The sequence below is a fragment of the Clarias gariepinus genome, chromosome 5 (assembly GCF_024256425.1).
Source record: "Clarias gariepinus isolate MV-2021 ecotype Netherlands chromosome 5, CGAR_prim_01v2, whole genome shotgun sequence".
Lineage (NCBI taxonomy): Eukaryota > Metazoa > Chordata > Actinopteri > Siluriformes > Clariidae > Clarias > Clarias gariepinus.
The window spans coordinates 28,348,959-28,373,364 of NC_071104.1; the positions used below are offsets into that span (position 1 = coordinate 28,348,959).

A 24,406-nucleotide genomic window follows, 5' to 3' on the forward strand; every position below is an offset into this window, starting at 1 on the left:
ATATGGTTGTGAGAATTATCTGTAAGACATGACTGGGTTAAGACAGATCTGGAAAGGGATTCAAGAAAAATCCTGCAGCGTTGAAAGTGCCTGATCGCCCCCATCATCCATCAGATCTGTTTGCCCCGCCAAATTGAGCAACTGGGAACAACGGACCTTGGTCAGACAGGTAAACAAGAACACAAAACTCACTATAAATAAGATCCTGAGTTTACTTGTGGAGATGCAAGAGCATTACAGATGCACAACCATTACTGCAGCATTACACAAATCAGGTCTATATGGCAGAGTGGCTAGACATGTGCCATTCCTCAATTCCTCAGCCCCATGGGAGTCCCCTGAAGGACTCTTAGACCAAAATTCTCTAGCCTGATATCACAGAGATTAAATCCGGAATCTCTTATCACAATATCTCATTACAAAAAGCATCACTTCAGTCCAACATGGTGGTGGCAGCATCATGCTAAGGATTTTTTTTTTCTGTTAAAACCTTCTCCAGAGTACTCAGAATCTGAATTATATATAATTGCATATGACGGACATTTAAAACATCCTGAAATGCTGAGCTCAATTGCTTTAATCTACAAAAAAAATACCTTTTTAAATCACAAAAATGTAGGGAAACCTGCACACAGGTTTTAACATCCGATTCTGAAGTGAATCTGAGGTGTGCAACAGAAGCAACACTATAAGTATTTAGCAAAGTAATGCGAGTTAAGATCCTGACAATTCCACAGATATCCTTGGCCCCGATCCAGGAACTCAATTGTGGCTGTGCTCTCTAGGTTGGATCTACAGTAGGTCCATCTCCACAGTTCATTACAGGAACATTAGCCAATTGCACATGTCTGTGAGGTCTTGAATATGGAAGAGCACTATGTGGAAATGTGGCACTTCCCTCTGAGCGTGTTACAGCCTATGGCCCTCTGACAAAACGATGCGATTGGCTGGCTTTATACATCCTGTAGAAATAATGTGCTAGTCTTCTCTCTCTCCAGCTGGTAGCTGTCGCATGATAGGAGAGAGCTGGCTAGTGGGTGGGACTGGCATGTGACCAAATTGGCAGGTGACCAAAATGAGGAAAAAATATGGATAACTAAATAACAACCCAAATCATCCGTTTCCATTATAAATTTGCAATTATAATAAGTATGTTTTTTAACTATGCTTTTTTTCGCCATGTATAAAACGATCCTAATGCTCATTACTTGGCACCAGTTTGAAATTAATCATAATAATTATAACAATTACCTTTAGGGTAATATATACTAATACAGTCATGTCCAAATGGATTTGGGCGAGGACACAATTTTCAAAATTAGTATTACTATTGTCGTGCTGTACACAACAATAAATGTGAAATTAAGCATTTAGGATGTGATTAATGTTTAGAGTTTCAGGTTTAATTCAATATCGCGTTAACCATCTAGAAATCACATCCGTTTGTAACACAGCTTTTTAATTTTAACCGCTTAAAAGTAATTTCTCAATCAATTAATCACAGATAAGATTTATTTTGAATACTTTGAGCAACTGCCTGAGGTTTAAACCCCATGGACATTAACAAATACTAAACCTTCTCCCTTGCGCTGCTTTGCCATAACTTTACTACCAATGCCTGAAGGCACTCTGTCTTTCTGTCTTCAGTAAGTGAAAAGCATGCTTAATTGGGTTGAGGTCAGGCAAGTGCCTCAGCCATTTAATAGCATTCAATTTCTTTTCGTTGGGTTGATTTTGGGGTGTTACTAATGGTTTGCATTTTAGGGCAAAACATCTGCATTTACATTGATGAAGGTGTGTCTTGATTGTGGATTTGACAATGATACACCCAGCTGTAGGGTCTTTGAACAAGGCCCCTAACCACCACCTGCTCAGATGAATAATGAGATAAAATTATAAGTCACTGCGGATAAAACATCTGTCAAATGCCATAATGTAAACGTAATGTAATTGTGAGATGTAACAAACCTTTTTTTTTGGGTGCATGTAAAAAATATGTTGTGTTATAAGATAGGGTACAGAAAACAAAATTGAGATACATTTTAAAATTTTGAAATTTAATTTGTGAAGTCCCAAGAGATTCAAGGCCCTACTGGAAATTCGTATATAAATGCTAATAGCTGTTACAATATTTAAACCACAATCGTTTTCCCCTTTCATATGCAGACAGGCACATAAACACGCTGCAGTGCAGACATACAGAAAGGCATTGCTTCATTTCAATTAATTAGCAGAGGCAAATCAAAAGCTTTGCATGCGATAGGCCATCTGAAATACGTTCAAAATCAATTAGAAGGAAAGTGCCCTTTGAGTTATCGAGGAGCGGCTGAGTTCGGAGTACGATAAGAGCAAATAAAGAAAGAGAAGACAAACCTAACACTCAGGAGGATTGCTGCAGAGCGCACTTGAGAGAAGACACCCGTGTGGCCATTGCACTTTCTAGTTATAAATATGACTGAGGTCTACATCAGCATTTGGAAAGGTTCAAATTTCCATATGAAACTAAATTCCCTAGCAGAAAGGTATGCTATATTTCCATAAATTACTATACAGTGGCACGCTTTAAATGTCGCAGGACAATTTTCCTCGCCCATTTTTCTTCTGCTATATTTCTAATGTGGTGCATTTCTACACTATTACGCTCTGGCACATCTCTCTCCAATGCTCTGAAGTCATACTTTTGGAGGCCCTTGCGTTACATTATTGTTGTGCATCTTGGCGTGTTTTCAGAAAAATGCTAACCACTTGGGTGGGAAATACGACCACACAGATGATACACAGTCCCCAGGGTAGCAGGGAGTCAAATATGGACCTGTTTCAGTGCTACTTCTCTCTTTAAAGTGTTTGTGTTTTAGCGTCACAGGCCAAGTTTTAGAGTACTACTTCGCAAGCCTGAAGAATTTCACTCAGATGTCATCGGCCTTACCTTGTCCTTGTCTTCTACCAGATCTGCAAGCACATCATCAGGATCCAAAATTCCCCCGTCACAGTATTCGACGTGGTGAGTCCGCACCAGGAAGTCTCCCTCCTGCAGAACACACATATTGACATATCCAACCACAAAAAGCACACAACACATACATGACCCCAGTCTTATCATGTCTCTACAAACACATCTACAAGGCTGTTCCCATGGTGCTCCCTTTGACCATGAGAACTTTTTTTTCCTGACCATGTTTATATGCACTGGAAAAACACAAAACTAAAAGCAACCCTTGTGTCAGATGTCAAAGGTAACTGAAAAGTAGTTTTACATCATTTAGTGTAACACTTTTAAAGTTAGAAGAAATTAAAAAAAAAATGTTAGCGCAAGAACTTACACTGAGCTGTAATTTTTACCTCTTGGTTGGTTTTCCACTTTTCACCGTTTCCACACATAACATTAACCATATGTACAGTACAAACTCAAACAGACTTATCATGCTGGAGGTCCACTAATAATACAAAAATTTATAAAACTACTTATTATGTTATCTAATAAGTATATCATCATATACTTGACATCTCATTTAGTACGTACAGTGCAAACGTGCCCTGTTTACTAGAACACTGTGACCAAGTGTGTGCGTGAAACATTTTATTTTGTATTTTCTTGCCAGTTCATGTCAGTGACAGGCTGAACTTAACTTTCCACAAATTAGATTAAAACAAAAAACGGGGGAATGCAAAAACATAAACCTATAGATTCAGCTATGACTTTATGGCATAATACACTGATAAATAGTCTCTCCAGAGATCATGTGCTAATGTGTCCCCACCGAAAAAGCTCAGTGGAAGGAGCCATAAGCTGTGCCAGTACTATTCAAACAGAACTGAAATCACTGCTTTACATCATCTAATCTTAGATGATGACTTACTAAGCAAACTTAATTACTAGCAACTCAAAGCCAGATAGCGCACACCCTGAAAAATGTGGGCTTTACCTACTTCTAATTTCAAACTTAACCACATTAATGGAGTTGAATTACTCCCTTATTAAATAATGAGATTAATCTCAGATCGCCTGGAAAGCAGCGACATCTTCAGCTGAACATTTAGTTAACTACTTGCATGATGGAGAGGCTGACCATTTGGTGGTTAGTAATGACTTTATGCTGATCGATCAGCTGAGTGTCATCGTAGACAACCACACAACAGGCTTAAACCTGAATTATGCAGTTGCGTCAGGCTCAATGCTGCAACTGCGGCCAATGGTGCATCTCCTAAATACTGTCTTTAACACTATTCCCTGCCGGACACAACAGATTTTGAAAAACAAGGGACTTATATACTAAATGTTGATTTTTAAATAGAACAAAAAAATTTTTTTTTTTGCATTGCACCTCCAGGGTCCTGGTTCGATTCCCGGCCCGGTTCGATTCCTGGCAAGGCTCTGTCTCTGTGTGTATGAAGTTTGTATGTTCTCCCCATGCTTGGTGTGTTTCCTCCGGGTACTCCGGTCTCCCACAGTCCAAAGATATGCAGATTAGGTTAAGTGAATTGGTGTTCCGGAATTGCATATAGCGTGTGCATGAGCGTGTGTAAATGTGTGTGCCCTGCGATGGATTGGCACCCTGTCCAGGGTGTACCCTGCCTTGTGCCTTTAGTCAACTGGGATATGCTTCAGACCCCTGCGATCCTGAATACAGGATAAAGCGGTATAAATGATAAGTGAGTAAGTATGTCATTATAATAATTACTGTATAATTTCAGTTTTTCTCAAAACGTTTGACCACCACTAGAACTAGAAATAGCATACTGGATTTATATTAAATAAATAAATATTTAAAGCCAGTACATAGTGAGGGCTCACAATGTACAAAATGAAAATTGGAACTGGTAAAACAGGAAATTGATTAAAAGCAATAGTCATTAATTTAATCATCTTCAGTCAAGATAATATACATAACATTGCATAAGATTTCATCATACTGAAGTTGAGAACCTGTAAGACAGTAAAAGATTGTCTCTTCAATCACTAACCACTGTAATCATACTGTGCATATGCCAAGTACATTAATTAAACAAGAAATTATTCACATGGTCTCGAGGCAACTCTGTGTAGCTCAGAACTGATACAAAACCAACTACAACAGTTTGTCTCAATCAGAAAATGGCAGGGAGCTCCTCACTTTGTAACTTTGTAATTAATTGGTTTATCATGAAAACTATTACAAAAATGAAACAAAATATGTTTCTCTGCTTTAAATCATAGTCAAGTTCACGATGGAGCAGCAGAACACCACAGATGGGACGCCACTTTCATCTCTCAACATGAAATGAAAATAGGGCAATAATGGAAATGTTGCATTAAAGGCATTTTAAAGTTCCTAAAAGCAATTTTGCTGTCACATTTGAGGCTCTATAAGTTGCCTATGGGAAGTAATTACTTTTAAGCTTAGAACCCAGCAATTCACTGAGAATCAATGATATGTAGAAAATGTTTCCCTTTAAACCTCGACAGTATTACAATATAAATAATATTGTCAGTAGACAATATAAATTAATTAAATTACATTACATTTTATTTACAGTGTCATTGTTAATTGATGAAATCACTGGAATTTGCAACCGTTTTAACATTAGTGCAATTTCATGCTCACATTCGTAAGTGCTTTCAACATTTCATTAACCATCATATAGGAGGTTAAATCCACATTTTATGAAAAGATTTAAAGGGTTGTATTTTTTCCTATTTTCTTTAGTCTTCTGCATTTCTTCCTTTCTTTTCTTCATATTGTTACTAAATAATTGTGTGTGACATAACTAAAATAACAATCAATGTTCCCGATTAGGTAAGTGTCTATTCCGTCCTGAGATGAGTGTGTGCTATGCTCACAGGAGAATTATGTGGCACTAAACTACACTTTCATCAGTAGCTACATTTACATGGACAACATCTCTTTAATCGATTCCAATTAAACTTTTTACATGGATACTGATTCAATAAGATGGAAGTTTACATCTTCAAAGCATTCAAACAGAATGTTACGTTTTGGCCTGCGCAAAGTGTTTTAGCCCATATACAGCTATTTTTTACAACCTAAATGGATTATGAAGGGTTTACACCATTTTGTTACAATTGATAATTAATTCCTATCGGGCCAGACAGAGTCAAACTGTTTCAACTGAGGTGCATTTTTATTCCAATTAAGCAGTCACTCCTATTATTAGTTGAATATTATGGACATGTGAACATACCTAGTGTTTCCAGATACCCAAATGCTCCTGATTTCCTCAAAAATATTGAAGTGTAAAAATTAAAAACCTCACACTTTCACATCATACAATAAGATTTCACTTCCTAATGCAAAGATTTTAAATCGATCGATCACCTACAGTCTTCCAATCTGATTTAGTAGCTTTCCATCAACATGTGACAAAGTCCTCACCTGTACTACGTATATAAATTACACAAACCAGTCAAATGTGTGGACCCGCCTTCTTACTCCGTGGTCTTTCCTGATTATTTCTTTCTACATTGTATTACAATGCTGAGGGCATCCAAAATATGCAATAAATCTCCTTTGAATCATTAATATTAATTTGTGTCTGCTACTTATGCTCTGTAAAGCCTTCATAATGGATCTAATCTGTTGACTGATGGATTTGGAGGCTGGTAATTGAACTTCTCCACTGCAGGTAGGTTTTGGTCTTGCTTTCCTGGGAAAGTCCTCATGAGAGCCTGTTTGCACTTGACATTACAGTTCTTGAAAGAACTATTCTACAACAGCTGACCTTCGTGTCTTGAAATAACAACTGACTGTTGTTTTTACTTAATGACCTAATGCCATACACATGTGTGACACAGAAGAAAGCAGAATCCAGAAACAATAGTAGCTCATACTATTGTTAAAACATCAAAATCTGTTTCCTAACTGTGAAGAGTGTTTACATACATACCAAATGTAACCAGAGGCTTTGCAAATGTCAATAAGAATTAAGTTATTGTTTTTATAAAATGCAGGCATAAAGATCATGTTGTTTTTTTTCCAAAATATATTCTTTAATTTTGTCGGTCCTAAAAATACTAATACAAAAGTAAACCTAAAGTAATCTAGTAAGTCCCATATTTTACTATTTTTTAACATTAACATAAGTCACAGAGCTCCTACAAACTGGATCTGTAAAAAAAGTCCACTAAAATATCAGTGTTCCCTACATATTTTTATTTCACTATCTACACAAATGAGCTGCAGCTGAGCCACACACCCAGTCAGAGAACAGCAGAGTAGAACAACAAGCCAGGGGAGGATATCTTCATGAGGTCACAATAGAGGAAAAAAAAATCTATTGGAATTTTTAAGACCTAGCCAACACAAAAATGAGAAAAGGACAAAAAAATAAATAAATAAATCTTGGTACATGCACACTGAACTCCCATTTGACTAAGGAGTAAATACAGGTCCCTTTTAAACCTAAGCACTGTTCCTAAAATGCTTGAGATGACCGAATTCAAGAATCATCATATCTATGCACAATATTTTTGATATTATTTAATGAAACTGCAGCCCCAAACTGCCTGCATACACTGCAGAAGTAGCAACGTAATAGAAATATTTTGGAAAGACATTTTCTTTAGCAATTTTCTCGAATGTCACAAACCAGAAATGCAAAGATGATTCCCCTCGCTCCCGAGTGAATCTGTAACACAGCAGGCCCCCACGAGTGACAAGTGTTACAGAAGGCACAGTGCGGCCTATATGATGTATGATGGCTACACGCCTGTCAGTACGGAGTCTATTAGAGGGCTGCAGGCAGGACGCTGCAATAAGGCTCATTTCCTGCTCTATGACAAGTGAATGAGGCCATGTGTGTAGGGGGGCAAGCGTGTAATGAAATGATGGAAATCTGCAGTACGCTCATCGTGCCCTGCTGATGATGGCGAGCCGCACGGCTCCGTCCGTATTTGTGACTTTGCTTTTGTCTTAGATGTCAGGGGTCCATTCCAGAGCCTAACATCATTACCGCACTCATAACAGCAACGATGATGATAATGATAATGATGCAATAAGAGATGCTGTCCATCTCTGAGAACCATCTCCCCACCTTCGTGTCGCATCCCTGCACTTTCTGGTCAAATATGAAAATACCAATTTTGATCTGAATTGAGTTTAATAAACACAGCGATTTCTTTCCCCTGGCCTCATTTTCTGTTATGAGCTGCAAAATGGCCTGAATGAAATGAGATACTTTATATGTGGTATAGCACAAATGAAATTAATATTTGAGAAGCATAGTGTGTGTGTGTGTGTGTGTGTGTGTGTGTGTGTGTGTGTGTCTTTGTGCGTAAGCATAATCAGTAGTTAAATGAAGCTAGCAGGCACAGGAAGAATCCTGTTCAGGCAACGTGCCTGGTTGGTCTGCTCCAGCTGAAGCTCAAGGCGTCCAGCAGCTTCCCACTGCTCATTAAGCAGCAACACCACACACAGACCAAAAAAAAAAAAAAAAAGAAAGAAATCAACAACAAAAAGTCACCCAGATGATTCCCAGGCCCAGAGGCATAAAGCAATTGTTATCATGTCTATAACAATATAGTGAGCTACAAGCCAGCGTCCATTCTGTTCATGATCTAGCCACATAAGAATGTCCAGTCATGCAGAGCCAGCTAAGATTAATATTAAAAAACATGCATCAAAAGAATCACATCTAAGGATCACATGTACAATAATACAGTGATCTCACCCACAGCCACAGCACTGACTTGAGTTCCAGTAAGCGTTAGAGTCAAGTGCTTCTTGACTGACAGTCCAGCCCTCACTCCAACTTCCAGCAGACTTCCTGAATCATACACCACTGGCTACATGATTCATTAGAGAGAAATATCAAAAATTGATTCTGCGGGCCCATCATGCAAGTGTTCAATATCCTAGGATGTTTCTCTCCCTTTATATATTATATATAAAACCCAAATTATTTTGCTACATTTTAAAGTAATGATCACCATTACTTACTCGGATTGCAAGTAACATGGTTTCCGCAAGACGAGCAAAGATTTTTAATAAATTTTGACTTGAAAAACGAACGAGTCTTGGTTTACGAGTACCGAGTATCACGTATCACCATATGTGCTTCTTGTTTTAGCGTTACATGATTGGACTTGTGTCTTAGTGCGCGTCTCTCACTGGTAGAATCAACATCCGTGCACGCGTGTACCGTTTACTATAACACTGTGACGATGCGTGTGTGCGTAAAACTTTTTTCTTTCTGTTTGTATGCATGCGTGTACAGCACTTGTGTACTGTTTATTATAACACACGTGTGCGCATATGTAAAGCAAAAGAAAGTCTCAATGTCTCATCGTTGTGTGTGTGCATGTAATTTGACACCGTGACACACACACACTCTTGCCTTTACAAACAATATTATTTACAAATAATATTGTTTTATTTGATAACAATAAAATATGAAATAACTTTCTTTATGTTCTTTTCTAAATTTTAGGTGACGGGCAGTCGTATAAGCATTTTACTGCATATCATAATGGCTACGTTTACACTGTCAGGTAAATCTGACCCAATTCTGATTTTTTGCTCATATGTGACACATATCGGATATGTTCTATGTCCATGTAAACAGGGAAAAAACGCATGCATTCCGATATTCCGAGATCGGTTTCAGGCCTCCTTCATATGTGGAAATAAATCAGATATAAATCCGATATGTGCTATTGTGATTGTCGTGTAAACAGACAGATTGGATTTCCTGAGTCATTGTGTTCTGTACGTCATTAAAACTGCGACTTCTTCGCAGTTTAATGACGTAATGTTATTCTCCGGTGGAAGCGCGTGTGATATTATAACATCGCAGGTGACATGGTAAAGGAAAAGCACCCTGACCCCCCCCCCCTTTTTTTTTATGCTTATTAGGGGCTAAATAAAATTAAGAAATCAGTATTTGGTGAATTAAGCATATGCGCAGGCTGCAATTATGCCGTTTTTTTCTCCTCCTCTATTTTAAAACCATGGTGACGTTTCGCGAACTTTGCATATATCGCAGAGCGTCAAGCATACTTCACCTTCGTCCATCTTAGCTAGTGTGTAGTGCAAGAACCTCCCTTTAAGTATACGCGATGTTTCAGATGACATGGCAAGTGTAAACGCATGTATCAGATATGAGTCATACTTGAAAAAACGTGTAAACAGACGGTCAAATAAAATCAGATATAGGCAGCAAATCAGAATTGGGCATCGAGAATTTAAGGTCTATACAGTGACATCCAATCCTCATGTCTATTCACAACATCAGCAATAACAAGCGATCCTTTTCTCTCACTAACAAGTGGGTTTTTTTTTTACAGACATACAACTGTTTAGCTGTTAGTTGATGCAGTCCAATAATTTGACCTGTTTTGAAATGAAATTGGTCCAGAATTTAAAGGAGATTTTTATTTCCCCCACCCCAGTCAGAGGCTCCGAGCTACAAGTTTGAGTTAAAACTCAGCAGCAGTTTTGGGCAATATCTGTGAAATGTGAAACAGAACGCATTAGTAAACATGAAGGGCACTGTTATTTCCATCATTACTTCCTCAATACAACAATAATCACCACCACCACCACCATAACAATAATGCCTTGTTGCCAGATCTCCTCATGTTGCTAACTACTAAACAGCAGCCTCCCTCGATTTCATATCCAAATAACAGTGGGCTGGTTTCCTCCAGATACCACATGCCCCGTTTGGAACTCTTGCGAGCAGATGCTAACTGACTGCGTTTCTGCAGGGAGGCACGCTAATTGTTTTTTTGGGCTGGCTGTGAGCCAGGCGTTTTTGATATCAACTGGTCTCGCTGCCAGCTCAGCACTTGGGCAGCAGGCATTCCTGAGCGTAATGAAAAAACAGCAATGCTGCTCCAGCCTACATTCGCCTGGGTAATTAAGTGGCCCTTTTACGCAGCCTGATAACTTCCTTAGTGACTCCCGGGTACTTCCTCCACTTTCTCTTCCCAAGGCCCTGACCCCTGCACTCAATACTTCTTGTGCTTTCAGTGATGATATACAGCCTACGGTTCCTCCTTGCCTGAAACCTACTGATGATTTATAACCTCAGGTCATTTAGAGTTACTCAACATGCCAGATTTAACTAACCAGCTAAGCAGGAAGGCATTTAGTGTGTTAGAGGAAGAAGAAGCCAAAACTCTGTAGGACCCTGGGCTTCCAAACATAAGCACTGGGCCAATGTTGCACAAAAATCTTTCAAGTGTTACCAAATCTAATAACTACACAGAGTTACCAAGCCCAGACCATTCTCCAGAAGTTTGGCTCCACATCACAGATCTTATTTTTCCCCCAACAGGACACCGAGATCCCTGGGTCACAGCAATCACCTCTCTAAATATTTCAGACCAGTGAATTAAAATGAAATGGAGTGCACTCAAGGGTTACACAGAAATTAGAAAGAAAGCCCTCTGAGTTATAATTTTACTCTCTTTTAAAGGTTTAAGAAACCTTTTTTGTTAAAAAAAAAAAAAAAAAAGGAATGAAGATTACTACAACCAAAACTAGGCCAGCACTTACTTCACTTTAATCCTGGATCACATTAAACACATAATTACACCGATGCAGCTACAAATGTCTCCAATTACCATGACAAATAAAATGAAAGGTTCAGAGACTGTGAGAGTTCAATAGCTAAGAAAGAAATCTAAATTTGTAGCATGGAATCATGGTGAGACAGTTTGAGCAAAGCATGATGGTGGCATAAAATGAAGGGGTCAAACTGATTTTAGCTAACTGATTACATTATAATTAGTCAAAAACTACCTTCACATTACCAGGCTGAAGGGATGTTTTTTTTTTTAACCCTAATGTGACAGAGATCAGTTTTTTTTTTTGTTTTTTTTTTGGGCTGCTTGAACACACATGTTTTTCTGATCAGATTCACCTTCCGACAGGCAGATCGGAATTCATGTGTTCAGAGTTCAAAGTGAATTTAGAGTTTCTGCCTCTGCACATGCATGAGGCACTGACGTCATCAATCAGCACCGGCATCACGGTTATTTCAAAGCTAAAACAGCTGTGTCTGGTTTCTTCTTCCTTCTGGACATCAACAAATACACATACTAACTGCTTGCCATCCTCCAAAGCAAAATCCCAAGCATATTTTTCCTAAAATTACATCCAGTGTTTGAAATGAAGGAGTACATAAACTCGTGACGTGTTTTAACCCAGATAACGCAAAGTATTGATGGGCGCATGCATGCCATTTCAAAGGAAAGACACATCCACGTAAGAGTCAGAACAAAGTTACTTGTACTTATAAATGGTCATGACATACAAGTCTGATCTAACAAAAAAAAAAATTTAATAAAATAAATCAGAATTGACACATGTGGCTTGTAGTTAGGTATGGAAATCACCAGTCACCACCCAATGCTTTATCAGCGCCAAAGGTGGCGATTCGATTGATATTGGGATCACCATTTTCTAAGTATTACAATTTTTTTAATTTGTCCATCACAATCAATATTAATTATTTTTCCTGATTTTGTTACAATTTAAATAATTTAAATCTTTAAAAAAAAAAAACTTTTATGCATTGTCTTTGTTCAACAGCATTTAAACAAAAAAGCTAATTTTTTACTCAGCAGAACACATCTGTTATATCATCCGTCATAACTGCTATTTTTTAAGAATAATTCACTCTCACCACACAGGATGAAAAAGTGTGAGTTGCTTAAACTGAAGGGTTATAGAGAGACTCCAAGTCTTAAAACTCAACTTGACCATAAAAACACGAGTTGAGCAAGTTTAAATACCCCTAATTTAAACTTAAAATTTCCCATATACACTAATATGTAACACATATACCACAAGGTTTTGTCCTAAAAAGTTAATTTACAAGTCAGAAAAATGAGGAAAGTAAAAAACAAAACCAAAGAATGAGCTAAGAGAAAAGTTTGCTAACTATGCTGAACTACACTCTAATCCTTAAATATGGACTAAAAACATTAGTTCTATGTGATCCATCCACACAGTGCCTAGCCTGCTCATTATAGCTAGTTAATCAATTTAAAATGTAACAGCCTCTAATTATCACTAAGCTGCTAAACATTTACGGCACGAGATGGATTCATTAATAAGTAATGGTGTAATTACAGGTCTCCAAGATTTAATAAGACAAAATGAAACCATTAAGAGCAGACTAATATGCGGCTAGCTAAAAAACGTTTCCAAAGAGCCAAGTCATATTACATTTCACAAAGGAAGATGAGAAACCACACAGACCTTGATGTTATTGCCAGGCGTACCGCTGAAAATCAGCCTAGATGAATCAAGGAGCAAAAAATGCATTATGGGAGAAGCTAAAACAATGGAAACCCATTTGCATAAAGGAAAACAGATCAGTGAACTTAAGGGAGTGCCACACACATCAAAAACCCGAAAAACCCTAACAGTACTCTCTGGATTAAACAAAAAAACAAATCTTGCATGACAACCATCGTTTTATTATTCATTTTTTTCAGCAGGCTTGCAAAAAAAAGTAAGTCAACACATATTTTAAAGATTAAATCAATGGGAGGGGATTCATTTAAGATGAGTTAAGGAGTGAAAATTGTCATTGCCGCAGTCTGCCTCGTTATTGGAGCATACAGTATAATGTTGCTGAAAGTCTCTTAGGATTGGACTGATAGGATTGGACGCGTGACTATCAAGTACTATTACATAATAAACTGTAATGGCTTAATACATTCTACTACATCGGTTTACCAAGAGACATTTGCTTCATTTGACTTTTTCATTGATTTTAAAAGAGAGAGATTTCTAAGCAATTTATAAGGCATAACTGTTTAGCAAAATGTTTGAGACATCATTGGTAACATGGTGTCCATCTATTATGAAATTTGTTTGTAGATGGGTAATTCCAATAATATAAAATAGTCTTTAATTCTTTAGTTTTTTTAAGCAATACAACAAAAATTTTATAAAGTATTCTTTAAAGTACTTTTTAAGTAAATTTAAATCTCAAAATTAAACAGGGTCTAGATGTGCAACAGGATTAGGAATTGTGCCACCATTTAACCAAATAAGCTTTGCTTAAAGTTTTAATGTTAACTGATTACTCAGTCGGGAAGTTTCACACTTTTAGTCTGGGAAAAACTGGATAATATTGGTTTGTTTGCTAAGTAAAAAAGAAAATAAAGAAAAAAGCAAAAAAAAAATGTGACTGTTGGATGTTTAGAGATGAAAATGTTTGCTGTGGTCAGAAATATGATGATAGAAAAATTGTCCATGGATGCAAACCATGGAGCTGGTGTTTTAAAAACCCTTTTGTGCACTGCTTCCAGCACTTATTTTCACTTAAATGTATGTTGGATCAAAAATAAAGAACACACTGCACATCGTCACAGCTCTGTCCTTTGGCTCATTTTCTGCCTCGTAGCTCAGTTTCAAACCCAAAACACACTTTTTGGTTTACTTCCTGCAGTTCAATGCTGAATTGCTTTCTCACTGCAAACTTATTAAGTTCGCTTGAGACTGAACTGAATCCACATCACTGAGGCGCTCTTGGAGCGGTTGTTTCGGTCTACACCCAAGTGTGATTGCATTATTTAAATGGTCTGCTACAAGGGGGAACACACACCATGGTTCAATTCAATCTGACTAAACGTTGTAAACGCACCCTTAGGCACCTGAACGCTTGACTTCATCCAAAATGTCAAATCACATTAGCACAATATTTGTTCCAATGCTCCAATTAAGACACCTATTTTCTGAATTGCATTGCATTTCGCAGCAAATTGTCAATTACAGAGAAAAGCATGATTCCACTGTCTGTAACATGATTTTCACAGATGTAAAGCTAATAGGATGCTACTAATGCATGAATTATTTTTTTCTGGCCCTAACTATCCACTAACACCTTATGCAATCACACTGCAATTAAGCAGAAACAAACAAAAAATTTAAAAATTTAAAAAACTAAATTGTTTACTGTCCTAGTATCCAGTACAACTGAATACAGGTGACACGCTCTCATAACATAGACCTGCATGTTTGTGTGTCATTAGAAACACAGAAAGAAAAACAAAGCAAAAAAAAAAAAACATTTGGCTAAAGAAGAATGGCAAACAATGACCATGTGAAGAGGAAATGATAAGGTACTGATAAGGAAAGATCACAACAACCTCAGTGCAACCTGAACTATTTACAAATTTTTATCCTGTATGGTAGGAGTGAATTATTTCCTTACTTTGTTTAAAAATAATTCTGTTGGAGGAGAAACATGCTGCTCAGTAAAATAAACTCTTAAAGTTAAAATGTAAAAATCAAGATATGTATTTATGCATGTATGTACAATGTATGTAAATACAATTGCGTTCAGTAAAAAAAATAAAATTAATTTAGTTAACAGCAGCAATAATTATGCAGTTAACACTTTGCTGAATTTACAGTATATTGCTTAAATATTTTGCAGCATTGTCTTCTTTGCATTGCTATGTGTGTACTTGGTTCCTGCTCGTATCGCACGTATAAATGCACTTTAAACTAGACACCTTCAAACACACCATGCTATCAAAAGCAACAAACATGTCACTACTTATCCTTATACGTACGGCATGGCCTAAAATAAATAAATAAAACATACATTTTATATATATATATATATATATATATATATATACACACACACACACATATATACATACACACACGGTCAAAGCTCGGATACAAAAAATAAAGTTATATTGAAAAAATTAACCTGCACTCTACCTTTGAAAAGAAACTAAGTAATTTTCATAAGGTGAAAACACAAAAACATGCCGAGGTACCACTATATCGTGATGTCACCGTATTAGGAGATAACTAGTGATTCCCATCCATAATGCTTAATATATCAAATGGTATGTCTAACATAAAATGGTATGTCCTAAAATAAAAATTATTTTCAACCCAAACTATTATTTTTTATTATTGTATGTCTTATATAAGAATTGAATTTGGGAATTTTGCCCCACATCAAATCTAATGAATGATCCAAGGTTTACACGTATCTACAGACATTTTCTTGACGGCTAATGGCATGTTTTTTTGTTGTGGAACCGCTACATGAAGCAAAGTATTATTCATTATAGAAAAAAAAAAAACTACTCTTCAAAACAGCTTTTGGACAAACAGTTAACAGTATGGAAGCTCAGTATGGCTCCAATCAAACTGCCAGTCTGCTGCAGTATAATCAAGTGGGATATATTTTACCGAAACGCTCCTGACTGGGTAAGAATCTAGACGGTGTGATGTCTACATGATTGTTAAGAATAAAGGTTTACGCAAATAGCTGGAACACTTTACAAACAGCACACCAATAAAACCCATAGACTGTTTAGGTATTGATATATTTTGTAAATTGTTTGTACTGATTACGACTGTAGAGAGATTCAACCTAAATGTATTTATAATAAGGCAGTATACTGAGACAGTGCTTAATGAGCCTGACCTGCTCATGTTATTTACTGTAACTCCTACTTTCTTTCGGCTGCCACCGTTACAGGATTGCCACAGCGGACCATGCAATCCACACACAACTTTGGCACAAGTTATACACCGGATGCCCTTTCTGACAGAACCAAGCAATTTTATCCAGGCTTGGGACTGGCACTGCATGCAGTGGCTGGGCACTATGGGGTGTGACAACCCACCGATGTCGGGGCTCGAATTTAGATACTCAGATCCCTAAACCAACAACCGAAAGCCTTACCACGAGCCACCATGAGCATTTAACACAGTGAACTACCATTTTCCTTATTTTAGTTAATGTAACAATCACAGAAAATCCTAGAAAGCTTCTCCAAAGACTATGAGACAGAGACTCCCGTGGCTATGATAAGCTAACAAATGAGGGATATAGCACAGTGAGACATGTCTTCATAGAATGATAATTTACAATGGGGAAGCAAAGCCTTTTGAAACTTATCTAAACCTAAAATATTGAACAAAGTAATACATTTTAAAATAAATAATGAAGAAATACTTCATAAAGTGTATTGTGCCTAAATCTAACACCGTAGCAATTTTAAACTAAATAATAATAATAAGTATTATTAATTTCCCTCAAGAACACCATTTATAGCACAAGTTTTCTAAAAATTTGGAATCTAAAATATTATAATATTCTTTCTATTAACATTTTTTGTGATTAGTTTCCCGTCTTTGCCATTTGTACTTTTTCTGCCAATGAAATATTAAAGCATGAGCAATTTAATTTTTAAACCTATAACGCAAGACTTCTGCTATAAGCTTGTTAGCAAACCTATATATTAACATATTGTTGATATGTACTAAAGTATCAGATAAGATGTTATCTTGTCATATCACCTACCCCAAGCCATCATGGCTTTAAACACTTAAAAGGTCGTAACAAAATGAGTTCACCATTCCTCCCAGAAAGCCTAGCGTGCAAGCATAACGGCAGTTGTCACAATATGAATGAAAAGCAACATTAGACTTATTAACAGTATTAATGAAGCTTCATAAGTCAGCTATCTGTAACAGCCAGCTCATATACATTTTACAGACTGCCTTGTGAGGGAGCAGAAAGCATAATGAAAACAATATTTCACTTAAGATCGATGGTAGGGTGTAGCCAGGACTGATGGATCATACTGCAGCATAATGTTTCCTATCAAGGATAATGTGCAAAACCAGCGGCAATGTGCTGCGTAGCACAACTAATAATAGGCTTTATAAGTCGAATGTGTGCATGCTAGCAAGAAAGCGAGAATGAAAAGGCAAGCAATTTATGCGCCCGTGTGTGTATCTTTGTGTGTATGTTGGGGCAGGGGCTCAAAATGAGACCTAAAAAGGGTAAGACAGAGGGAAAAGGTAAAAAAGGAAAAGATTTAGAATTAAGTCATAGCACATATAGTCAAAAAATTAAAAATTCAATGTGTTTTTGTGTAGGTCGTATTAAAGTGTAGCCTATATTGTGTGTATTCTCTTTTGCAACCCTATATAACTTAAGGCTCTGTACTCACGATCTTCACACACTTGTATCAAACTGTCCTGTAAATGGAGCCCAGGAGATAGAAGCCAATCACACCTCTCTAAACAGCTCAATCCATTGAGTCTCAGTCCGGCTTGTACATCACCGGCCTACACACACAGTCTGTATCCACGGGGGTTAATGGTCACACAGACACAAACACATACAAGCAAGCCTTGGCACAAGATAGCTCAGTGATGTGGATTGATATAGTTCCTTATAATAGAGCTGAAACTATGATGGAAACAGGAGACAAGCCAGGTACTGTACTTGTGGGTTCCCATACATCACCCCTTTTTCATTTCATTCCTTCGTGCAGGAGGAGCAAAATACTAGCATACCAAACCCTATTGTAAATACAAAATCTTGTTCCCATGCATAATTTAAGCATGTGGTGTGCAAGCAATACTGTGCAATACAGAGTAGCCGGGTTGAGCGGCAACATAACACACCTGCATCAGCAAAAAAAAAAAAAAAAAAAAGCATGAGGGCAGCCGCTCACCCCATCAGTCAAATTGCCACCTTTAAAGACAGAGCAATAACGTGCAATATTGCAACTGACTAAGTCTTGCAGCAATCTACAATCTCATTTCCACCGGTACGCCTACAAGGATGCAGGATAAGGTGCCGATCAGTAGTTAGGGCCCAGACCACAGAGAGAAAGAGAAAACAGGAAAGACGACAGGAATAGTGAAGCTAATATACATTTTAGGAGCATTAGTCCAGAGTTCTTATCAAGAGTCACAGGGTCAGGGCTCTAAAGACACGTGGCCCATGCACTATATACTTATTTATTTTCAATACAGGGTAAGATAGAATAAAACACATACATACTATCCTTCCTCTTACATTACCGCATGTCTGCAACCTATCCACATCCAGCCGGGTTAGAGCCCTGTGTCATGTTTTACTACAAAGAATAAAGGTCAATGTTATTTAAATTCAGTTGCTGAACAGAGAATGCCATTTCTCTTAAAAAAAGGTCCATTACTAGTTAAATTACTGATTAGATCCTAATTGAAAAAATGGCTTTCCAATGTACCGGTGTCAACCTTCTGGGAATTTTGGACCTCCTGTAATGGGATGCAGACTTTACAAGCATGAATATGCTAGCATACATTTAGTCAAGCACTTAATTCTTAACCAAGGTCCTGTCATAATATTCCTTACCATGATGAGCTGAACTCTTTACTCAAAATGTCAGTTGCTCAATGACTTTCTATCAGCTTCTACCTTAGTGCTGACTGTAAGATAAACCACACATCTACTGTAAACTGATCGCTTAATGGTAAACATGTGAGGTATATAAAATTTCTCAATATCATGAAATATTTTATTTCAGGTTTAAATAAACTACTATTCATACAGTATCTCTGAGACTACTTCAGCACATGGGGAAGACTGCTGACCAGGCAGTTGTCCAGAAGATGATCATCTACACCGTCCACAAGGATGGTCAGCCGCAGAAGGTGCTGTATTGAAGCATATTCATGGAAAATGACTGAAAAGGAAAAGTGTGGCAAGAAAAGGTTCACTAGTATGAAAGAATGTCAAGCAAAACCGATTCAAGACATTGGGATAGTTTCACAAGGCGTTAAGTGAGGCTGGAGTCGGTGAATTAAGAGCCACCACCCAGCAATGTGTTCAGGAGATGTTCAACTCCTGAAGTAACTAGTTCGAGTATCACGTCACTCCTGAACCCAGCTTTTGCAGATGGGGATACCTTTAGTAACAGGAAGAAACACCTGCCCACAGTGCCAAAAATACCCTAACAGGTTCGCTGATCAGGATAATGCTATGCTTCATTGGCCAGCCACCTCACGTGATCTCATTAAGTACCTATGGACTACTGTCAAGAGGTAGATAAATATCTGACCCAAGAACACAGACAAGTTGACGGCTGCTATCAAAACAACCTACTGTAGTCCTTAATAACTGCCACGGGCTAATCACCTCCATGTCATGCTGTGTTGAAGTAGTTAAGGAGCCCTGAAGTATTGAGTGCATAAATTAAAATCCTTTTTTTGTTTTTTGTTTTATAAATCCTTTTTTGATTGATTTTGGCAAATATTCTAAAATTGAAATACAGGATTTTTTTCATGTATGTAAGAACCTAGATGATTGAAAATATATTAACCGCTAAGTTTTATTTTGTATGTCGTGTTAACATTAGTGTTCCAGCTATAATCTAACTTAAACTTAGCTATCATCATTAGCCCCCTTGTCTCCTAGCATTCTTGTTAATAAGTTATTTGAAGAGTTAGGACCTATAATTTGTTTGAGACAGCCTGTCACAAAGAAAGTGTGTCAGGACTTGGTGTGTTGGTCAGTAAAATTTTTACTAGAGGAAGATCTTTAATACACAAGACTATGTGCTTTGACCTTTCTCAGCAACATGACAAGCTGCATTTTTTTTTACCTAGAAAAAAAGGGGAAAAAAAGAGACTACTGTTTATTGCTGCTATAAAGCAAGTGAAAGCAAGAATCAAATTGTCTTTGGGTTGTTCCACAACCTTAAATGTAAGAATAAACTCAACATAATTCTTAATCAAATTTAAAAAAATAATAACATTGCGTTGTTGATGTGCTATCAGTGGAATAAAACACTTCAGGGTTAGTTATTGGAAAAATAACTTGCAACATTCAGAGATGACTCTATAAGGAAATTATCACCACCTATCACCATCAGGTATTGTCTGCAAAGATGATTAAAAAAAATTCTTTTCTAATGAAAACTGTCCTCTTACCTGCTCAAGCAGTTTCCTGTATCTCTGTGTGGCTTGGTGAATAAGGTCTCGGACGGTCCAGCCTTCCTTACAGGGCACCACCACACCGGTGCGGCCAAAAGTGACTGTTACCTTCATCTTTAATCACAAAATAGATGAAAAAAGCTGTTTTTTCTGCTGCGTTCACCAGGAGCCCACAGGAGCTGCATTCAGAAAGACAATCGTTACCATCTTTATAGCAAAGAATGCATCAATGACCTAATTCTCCTAAGGAGACTTATGACTGGTTCTCTGGATGTGGAAAACATTATGAATTAAATTTCCATCTGTTAAGCCTCACCTTTAAACGCACTAAATAAGTCAGTTGACGTATAGGGACTAAATAGGATTATATGTGTTGGTTTTGTTCATTTGTGCCCAATGCTTATGTGTGGCATAATTATTCAATAAAAATCTAAATCACAATATGGACCTGTGCAAGACTTTAATCTCAAAAGGCTTCAATATATTCAGATAAATATGTCTGAATACAAAATGGTAAAAGTTACTCGCCATCACTCATTCATTCACTATACCATTTATTCTTGTTCTGAAGCCTATCCCAGGGTACTCAAGGCATGTTTAGAAACATCAAGTAACCTACCCTGCATGTCTTTGCACTTTAAGAGGAACCCCGTGTTATCTGGAGGAAACTCAAAGCATGGGGAAGACATGAAAACTTAAACAAACGCACACAAACCCAAGGCATGTATCGAACCCCCTGCACTGGAGGTGGCAAGGCCACAGTGTCAACCACTACGCCACCATGATGGCTTAATAAATACATGTGGCAGTTTAAATCGCAATGTGTCAAAACATTAACACTGAGTTTGATTAAAAAATAATAATTATAATAATACATTTTTTTTTAAATGTGCAGCCCCAGCGCAAATCTGTTTACATTCTATGGTCGTAGCTGTGTTGCTTCATAATTTCCATTGTATATTCAAAGAACTTTAAAAATAAAAACTAAAAAGAGTGATTGCCTGGTAAATCATGCCCAAACATTCAGGTGTTTTCCTACTGTAAAACATAAGAGCAATATCTTTTATATTCAGCATACAGCATAAAATCTTAGGGGTTTTATTGTACCTGTCGTTAATACAGGTATAAATAATAGCTATAAATGTTTTAATATTTAATATTTCCTATTGCCAAACAGTAAATACTGTGTTGATACAGTTCCTTCTAGGATTGCACAAGAAAAAAGTTATGTTTTAACTTTATACCAAATTGTTATGTTTTTCCTTAAAGTTAAGAAATAAAAAAAGCTTTCAATTTAACATTATTAAATTCTAATACATCTATTCATTAATCACTTTTGTAACTTAGATGCAGTAAATAATTTCCATCAATCATAAAACTTTTCTCAAGACCTTTAACTTGTAGTAGTATTAGCAATCTGAAAAGTAGTGTACTTTTGTCAAATCCCTATTTACAGTATTGGAAGAGATGAATTGTTGTGTTTTATTTTTGGATCCACATTATAGATTAACTACAACAAGACTATTAATACATAGTAAGAAAAGAAATGAGATGGAGAAATAAAGCAGCACGGAGTCAGGACTCAGCAACATCAAAGCGTAACATGTAACTGTAACTGTTACAACATTAACAAACTTTAGAAGGCGTTTGTTTTTCAACATTCAGAGACCATATTGCTTTCTGTTTTAGAAACACTGTTAAAAAAAACATTCTGCAGGTTTATATTTTTACCGCAGAAAAAAACAACAGACTAGCTTGAGAGAGGGAAAGAAATAGGGAGGGATAGAGAGATGGAGGAATGCTAACCTGGAGGCTGGATGGACAGATTTTTTTTTTTTTTTTAAACCTTTGACCTAATTGTTTTCTAAATAAAATTATCGCTGTGGCTATTGTAACTTATTGTGACTTATCGTTGTAAATAGCTATGTCTTTTCTTAATAATAAAGTAAAAAAAAATAAAAATTAAAAAGGAAAGATAGAGGGATGGAAAGGGATTAGCAACACGGCTAGCCCGCTAAACTAACAGCTCTTTCCACTTCTCATTGCTCCTTAAACATAAACTAACCTTGCTTTCTCAAACACCGGTGAATATAAAGGAATCACAAACCCTGTTTCTGCTTTTCCTTTTATTAGCTGTGCAGTGAAACCTGTAAAGCGCTTACTTTGGAGAAAGATGGAGAGGCAAAGCGGCTTATAGCGGCAACAAACCCCCTCTGATCCGCGACTCCTGGCTATCCACCAGCTACCATCCTCTAGTGTTCGACCTTCGGGGAGAGAGAGAGAGAGAGAGGGGGGGAAAAGTCCAAGCGTCGCGTTCACACCTCCAGTAACACGTGTTTACAAACAGCTCCCATTAATTGCGGTTTTGTTTTACATGAATATCGTTTCTTTTCGCCATTGCGCTGTTCTCCGAGTCTCCGCGGTGCCAAACTTTACTGGGCCGCGCTGGAACTTTCTTAAAGGGCCAGTACACCTCTCACTCCTCATTCCTCACTCCTCCACACATACACATCAACTCTTTGTTTTTGCTTTTGTTATTGTAAAGAGGGACCACTTTGACTGACAAAAATGTATTTGGGTTATACCTTACCTCAACGAATCATAATGAATGTATAATCACAAAATGGCTCAATTTTAAATGACTTTTTAAACCTCTAACTAGTCTCTAACTGAACCTAAATGCTTGTTAATGCATCACAATCATGCACACTACAGGCAATCTGAAAACACATTTACATTCAGCCATTTGGCAGACACCCTTATCCAGAGCGACTTAAATTTTTTATCTCATTATACTTCTAAGCAGTTGAGGGTTAAGGGCCTTGCTCAAGGGCCCAACAGGGACAACAGCTTAGTGGTTGTGGGATTTGACCTGGGACCTTCCAAACCACAGTGCAAACCAATGCCCTAACCACTGAACTTCTTGGTGAGAAAACACCAATTACTTCAACCTGCATGTCTTTGGACTGTGGGAGGAAACTAGAGGAAATTACCTGAAGGAAATGCACTCTATACAGTCCAAAGACATGCAAGTTGAGATAATTGGTGTTTATATATAGGTCCGGCACATCGACCAAAAAATACTCCCCATCCTGGAGATATATCCATAATATACAAATAACCTCAATATCCAATTGTCGTTCGCACACTATGGCAATTGGGGAACACCAATTAGTCTAACCTGCATGTTTTTGGATTCATGACCACCATGCACAGGGAGAACATGGAAACTTTATGTCCTGAGGCAGAAATTGAACCCCGACCCTGGAGGCGACAGTTCTAACCACTAAACCACCCTGCCACCACCATGCACTGGAAGGAGATGCAAACTTCACAAACACAAGCCAGTTGGGCGGGGATTAAACCCTCCACCCTGTTTTGCAATGTCACAGTGTGAAGTAAAATAAATTTGTAAAAAACAAAAAAAGAAAGAAAGAAAAATGTTTGTTTTTTCCAATATGCTATTTTTTAATAAACATTACCAAACATTGCTTAAAAGGCTTACTGAGTCACCTGACCAAATCAAATCAAAAGTTTATTTATACAGCACCTTTTATAACCAGCAGTTAACAACTTAACAACAAGTAGCAGGCTAGGAACACAAAAGAAAACAACTAACACTGAACATCCACTTTAATAAAAAAAAAAGAGAGAGAGAGCGAGAGAGAAGAAATGAGCTTTTAACAAACATTTAAAGT

At 37.3% G+C, this 24,406-nt stretch overlaps 1 protein-coding gene across 5 annotated transcripts in view; it reads right to left on the minus strand.

The window, feature by feature from the left end:
* The window catches only part of pard3bb (par-3 family cell polarity regulator beta b), a 307,077-nt gene extending 283,932 nt beyond the window's left edge, over nt 1-23,145 (minus strand). For 3 of the 5 annotated variants that reach the window (XM_053496439.1, XM_053496437.1, XM_053496441.1), the window contains exons 1-3: nt 22,871-23,145; nt 20,706-20,887; nt 2,927-3,028 (exon numbers count right to left, since the gene is read on the minus strand). In XM_053496439.1, the coding sequence (XP_053352414.1) occupies nt 2,927-3,028; nt 20,706-20,822 (219 nt within the window). In that variant the 5' untranslated portion in view covers nt 20,823-20,887; nt 22,871-23,145. The remainder of the gene's footprint in view (nt 1-2,926; nt 3,029-20,705; nt 20,888-22,870) is intronic. The other 2 variants (XM_053496438.1, XM_053496440.1) reach the window with 2 other exon arrangements.
* Between the last annotated feature and the right edge of the window lie 1,261 nt (nt 23,146-24,406).